At 40.9% G+C, this 6,317-nt stretch overlaps 1 protein-coding gene across 1 annotated transcript in view; it reads left to right on the top strand.

Annotated features, from left to right (window-relative positions):
- Arhgap19 (Rho GTPase activating protein 19) overlaps nucleotides 1-6,317 on the top strand; it is a 39,819-nt gene that overhangs the window by 15,174 nt on the left and 18,328 nt on the right. Inside the window, exons 3-6 of the mRNA XM_021209717.2 lie at nucleotides 1,741-1,821; nucleotides 3,525-3,734; nucleotides 4,587-4,813; nucleotides 5,940-6,026. Coding sequence (XP_021065376.1) covers nucleotides 1,741-1,821; nucleotides 3,525-3,734; nucleotides 4,587-4,813; nucleotides 5,940-6,026 — 605 coding nt within the window. The remainder of the gene's footprint in view (nucleotides 1-1,740; nucleotides 1,822-3,524; nucleotides 3,735-4,586; nucleotides 4,814-5,939; nucleotides 6,027-6,317) is intronic.

Genomic DNA, 6,317 nt, shown 5'->3' with positions numbered 1-6,317 from the left:
GTCAGACATACACACACACACACACACACACACAGAGAGGAGAGGAGAGAGAGAGAGAGAGAGAGAGAGAGAGAGAGAGAGAGAGAGAGAGAGAGAGAGAGAGAGAGGTGGTATATGAATATGTATATATACATACATATTATGTATAGTTTATTCTTTGAGAATTTCATTTGTGCATACAATGTTTTTTGATCTTGTCTGCCTCCTTCCCTTCAACTTCCCCTGGACTCCTTTTGTGTATTCCCATCTGAGCTTCATGTTCTTCCTTCGTTCCTTCGTTCCTTCCTTCCTGTTTGTTTATTTTTAGACAGGCTCTCATTATATAGTCCCAGCTGGTCAGGAACATGCTGTATAGACTAGGGTGGCTTTGAGCTCCCCAGAGAGCCCCTGACTCTGTTCTCCAGTGTTGAGATTCAAGGTGTGTGCCACCTTGCCCAGTGTCTAATTTGTGATGTCTGTATGCACGGGGCTGCAGAGCATGAGGAGTTGCCATGTGGCTACACCTCCACAGAGGAACCGCCTCCTTCCATAGCAGCCATCAACTGCAGTAGTCCACAGCTAGCTGTGCTGTGATGTTGATGTCTTGTGCAGGTCTTCACAGGCACCCACAGCTGCTGTGAGGCTGTAAGTGTGGCATGCACTTCATCTCCACAAGAAAGCACTTCACAGCATTCCACCACAATCGTTGGCTCCTACGGGTTTTTTATCCAAGTTCCTTGAATCTCCTGGGGAGAATGTTGATACTGATGAACCGTGTAGGGTTGGGTGCTCACGAGCAGCTGTTCCAAGCACTGAGACCATTATGAGTTTCTACATCTACTGATGCCCACTTGAAAAAGAAGGCTTTCTGGCTGAGGCTGAAAGCAGTTCACATCTGTAGCATAAATATTTAGAAGACAGTTTGACAGCTTGATAATTTAGGAAAACAACAGTAGGTTGCTCCTGAAAGCCCGTGGGCCTCCCTAGCCATGGGCTTTTGACCAGGCTGACAGAATTAGGTATGAATCCCTCCTATGGGACAGGCCTCAGAGTCAACCAGGAAGTGTGGATACTACTTTTGATAAGATATTAAAGGGGCCCTGTTTTATTTTTATTAAATATGAGGAAATCATTAGGCAGGATGAAATATTTAAACATTAAAAGGTCATATCCTCATACATCTGCACCACCACATATATGTAACCACACACATATACATGTAAATAAATTTTTAAAAATGTAAAAAAAAGAAAAAAAGATTATATCCTATATCAACTCTAGTGATAATTGTCATGACTTGACGATCACCTTCAGGTTCTTGTTTTTAAGTTAAATATCAGTGTGCTTAAATAAGAAAAGTTTATGCCTCCAGGAATTCATGATCTGATGTCGAATTTGGAAAGAATTGACTGGACAGTTGCTCTGCCTGCATTTTTTCGGTATATTCCTTGTCTTTAATTTTAAATTCTTTTTAGATTTTTGTTTATCAATATTGTGAAAACAGTCAATGATAGGATGCTTGGATGATTTTAGAACTGTGGTGTTTGTGCTGGTGAGATGGCTCTCAGGTAAAGGCATCGATGCTAGCTGGATGACCCAGCACCCAGATGGTGAAAGAACCACCTTCCACAAGTTGTCATCTGACCACCATATGTGTGTCTTGCCCCTGCATGAATGCATACACATAAAAAAGAGTCATCACATTGATGGCCTGAACTCTTGATGTAGTTATAGCCTGGTCCTATGACTTTTTTTTTCCAGAAAAAGGAGTGGTATTTGGATCTCCGTTGACGGAGGAAGGCATTGCCCAGATATATCAGCTGATTGAATATCTGCACAAAAGTAAGACTATGCAAAGCTTCAATGTTCTGTGTTTAATGAAAAATTGCCAGTTATCCTTTGAGAGTTGATTTACGGAATCATAGGTGCCAACTACCCATCAACAACAACAAAAAGAACCACTGATAGTTTTGGGTGGTAGATTTTCTAAAAATATATTTCCCTTTGAACTTCATATCAGTTATTGATTTGCCTTATTTTCAAAGATGTAGATAGATTAGATAATGTCAGTAAAATTATAATTACCTCTTAACTCAGACAATTCTGGAACAATTCCTTGTTCCTAAAGAATTATGACATTTATTCAAGAAAGCATGATACTTTCATCTTCAGAACTCTGTGGCTGATATATCATTCTCATTTCAGTTTTTAGTAGACCTGTGGGTTGTTGTTCTAAGAGCCCAACTTGATACATTTAAAATATCAACCCACACACATCTTTATGACTTATTGGATGTAAGATGCTATGAAGGAGGAGCTACAACAGAGGTCGCAGACTCACCTCTTAAAAGGGTTTGAGGCAGGAGCTGGAGAGATGGCTCTGTTCTTCCAGGGGACCTGGGTTCAATTTCCAGCACCCACATTGTGACTCACAACTGTCTGTAACTCCAGTTCCAGGAGACGCAACACCCTCACACAGACATACATGAAGCAGGCAAAACAACAATCTACATAAAATAAAAATAAATAAATAATTTTAAGAAAATAGCTTTTGAGGCGTCTGAACTTGTTGGGTTTTTTTGGTTGGTTGTTGTTGGCCAAAGATGTATTAAAAGCATAACAAGCCATTAGGGATTTAAGATGAGGAGAATTCAGGCTTTTAGCTTGTTTGAGTGATGAGAATACTTGGTTCCTTCAGTCCAGCTGCTGTGTGGGTATGACCTACTGTAGCACAGGGGCACGTTTTCCAATTTGCTGTGGGTCCCATTCATGCCTTTGCTATCCTTGGGCATGGACTCAGACCCCAGAATTGGGGGGAACACCCAAAGATGGAAACATGGACAAGCTTCTTCCAGATCAAATAAAACTGTGTATCTTTCTACCTTTCTTTTTAAAAACTAGTTGGGTGGGAACAGCTTATTTGGAATGACTCTAAGCTTTTGGCAGTCTCTTAGCTGCAGGGTGATATATTAGAATTCTCTGGCCGGGCATGGTGGCGCACACCTTTAATCCCAGCACTCGGGAGGCAGAGGCAGGCGGATTTCTGAGTTCGAGGCCAGCCTGGTCTACAGAGTGAGTTCCAGGACAGCCAGGGCTACACAGAGAAACCCTGTCTCTAAAAACCAAAAAAAAAAAAAAAAAAAAAAAAGAATTCTCTGAGTCACACAACAATGCAGAGACTACATTTATTCTTGGCTGAAGAAAACAGTTTACAGGTACCAAAATTTTCATAGATAAACTCTGCTCCTTGAGAGTGTGAGGAACAAGGATAAGGGGTCTTGAGATTTGAGTTTTCTTTCACCTTACTTATCAAGCTTTCTTTCTTTTATTTGGCCATTGATTATGTTAAATTCATTATCTAATGGTACCTCAGTCATCTTCAGATGTTCAGGGGCCCCAAAAGATTTCAAACTTCCCTAGAAATATTGGCAAAACCTCCTTTAGAAAGGGCTCTGTGAAAGGTCTTTAAAGGGAAAGATATATTTATTCTGTGTACATTAATCATGATTCTCTTTTGTTTCTTTTGGCCTGTCCGTGCTGAGCAGACTTGCGAGTAGAGGGCTTGTTTAGAGTACCAGGCAACAGTGTCCGACAGCAGCTTTTGAGGGATGCTCTCAATAATGGAACTGATATTGACTTGGATTCAGGGGAGTTTCACTCAAATGATGTTGCCACGCTGCTGAAGATGTTTCTAGGGGAGTTACCAGAGCCCCTGCTGACCCATAAACATTTTCATGTACACCTCAAAATTGCTGGTGAGTATAAGAATAAGAAAGATGAAAATATGTTTTTCAGTTTAGTAAAGAAAGCCCTTTGTGTAAAGTCCTTTGTGATGTCCTGTTGCTTGCTACTCTCTGAAGTGCTCAGGTGTTGGCTTCAGGATCCTACTGGCCTCCTCCGAGTACTTACAGGTTGTGGCAGTTAAGTTTGATTTGATCAGTAGTCTTCTTCCTCTTCATTATTCTCTTTATTTTGTATGTTCTGTGCACATGACATAACATTCATGTGGAGGTCAGAGGACAATTTGTAGGAGTCAGTTCTCTCTCTGTCATGTTTGGTGCAGTATCTGATGTCCTCCATCGGGCTGCCCGGCTTATGTGTGTTATTTTCTTTGAAGGGATGTCTGTTTAGTTAGTTAGTTTATTTGAGATAAGGTCACTCAGGCTGCCTCTCCTCCTCCTCAGTGCTAGGCACACAGGTGTGCATCACCACACTTAACCTTCTACTTAAAGCTTTCCCACATTTTAAAACTGGGTTGTCTTTAGTTGTTGAATTAGATTGACATTATTTCTTATGTTTTGCTTTTCTTTCTTGTGGTTCTGAGGTTCATGATTTTCCTGCTAACATGTTCATAGTCACACAGGAAGTACTTTGCAAAGTCCATCAATTGCCTATTTTATTTTAATATTTTTTTATAGTATTGGTATTTGAATCTAGGACCTTCCTAAGGTATTAGCAGTTTTGAATTTCCTTTATGATTGATTTTTTTTTCCTTCTCTTTCTTTGGTGGGAATGAGCGGAAAATAATAATCAAAATAGCATTGACTTTTTTTTGGCTGGTTTATTCTTTCCTTTCCAATAATATTGTGTTTTGTTTTGTTTTCAAGATCTGATGCAGTTTGATGATAAAGGAAATAAGACCAACATACCAGACAAGGAGCGGCGGATCGAGGCCCTGCAGCTGCTCTTCCTAGTCCTCCCTCCAGCCAATCGTAACTTGCTAAAGTTACTGCTTGATCTCCTCTATCAAACAGCGAAGAAGCAAGACAAGAATAAGATGTCTGCCCATAACCTTGCTCTTATGTTTGCACCCCATGTCCTGTGGCCCAAAAATGTTAGTATTGAGGGGAAGATCCTTAGGGCTTGATTTTCTTAAGCTGAACTCCTCCCGTGGGTGCACAGTGGTGAGGTTATCATTTTATGAGGTTAGGAGTTTAGGAGTTATCAAAGCTGAGGAGCCTGACTCCTGTAACCTCTCTGATAGGTCAGGCTCTAGTAATCCTGCATGGGCACTTTCTGGACATTGTCATTGTGGCTGTTAAAGAAGCTAGAATATTTGTTTTGGCTAGACAGGGTGACTCCAATCTTAGTAAGAATGCTCCATGGTAAGTCAAATTGATTTTTTTTTTTCCCAAGATTGATTGATTGATTGTATATGAGTACACTGTAGATATACTGACGGTTGTGAGTCATCATGTGGTTACTGGGAATGAAGGTTGCTCGCTCTGGTTGGCCCGGCTCCCTCTGGCCTAAAGGTTTATTTATTATTATATCTAAGTACACTGTAGCTGTCTTCAGACACACCAGAAGAGGGCATTAGATCTCATTACAGATGGTTGTGAGCCACCATGTGGTTGCTGGGAATTGAACTCAGGACCTTTGGAAGAGCAGTTAGTGCTCTTAACTGCTGATTGCTCTCCAGCCCTCAAACTGATTTTTAATAATTGAAGGATTAATACAAATTCATTTCTAAAGGTTCAGAATAGAGCAGTGTGTTCCTGTGGGATAATGTTCCATGCCAACAGAGCAGTCTAACCTGTGCTAACAGTTTTACTCCCACACAGTGAGTTTTCTTTCATAAAAAAGACAAGAGAAACAAGAGAAGGGATCATTGCAGTTTGACTGAACTGTGGAAGGATGTCAGTTCTAGTAGGGTTAATGGGCAGTTCTTTGGGTGAGCTCCCCATTCTCCACAGAGCCAGTGTCCTTGATGGCCAGTGCAGACTGCTCCTCTGCTCTCTGTGTTTTGAATCCTAGGCTTAGGTTTACTGCTTAGGTGTCTGAGCAGAAGTAGGAAGTGAAGAAAGCTCAAGGATTTCCTGGTCGTTTTAGGGACACAGGTCTGTGCTATTAGGTCTTTTTAAGTGGAAACCTGCTAGCCCAAAGCCTTTCAGCAACATGCACTGGTGAGCACTTCCCAGTTCTTAATGCTCTTTGTCTGGTCTCTTTCCACTGACTAGGTCACCGCAAATGACCTTCAGGAGAATATCATAAAGTTAAACACAGGAATGGCTTTTATGATCAAACACTCTCAGAAACTTTTTAAGGTAGGTGAGGAATGGCATTTGGTTGGTAATAGGACAAGGAAGATGGGGCAGAGCTTGACCCTGGAGGAGAGGCACTGTGTGGGATTGTAAGACAGAGTGAACGGTGGGGAGGGCTAGAAATAGAAATAGAATGAGTCTCTCTGTTATGGCAGATCTATTGCTAACTTTTTAGTTTTTTTGTTTTTTTTTTTAATCGTTTTATGATTGACTGACTTACTCAGCTTAATGTCTTCAAATTTATCCACAGAGTAGTGTGTGGTAGCATTTCCTTTCTGAAGGTTGTGTTTTTTT

This window comes from Mus pahari, chromosome 1, assembly GCF_900095145.1.
Source record: "Mus pahari chromosome 1, PAHARI_EIJ_v1.1, whole genome shotgun sequence".
In the NCBI taxonomy this organism is placed as follows: domain Eukaryota; kingdom Metazoa; phylum Chordata; class Mammalia; order Rodentia; family Muridae; genus Mus; species Mus pahari.
The sequence above is the reverse complement of the archived record's forward strand: the minus strand, read 5'-3'. Positions and strand labels throughout refer to the sequence as shown.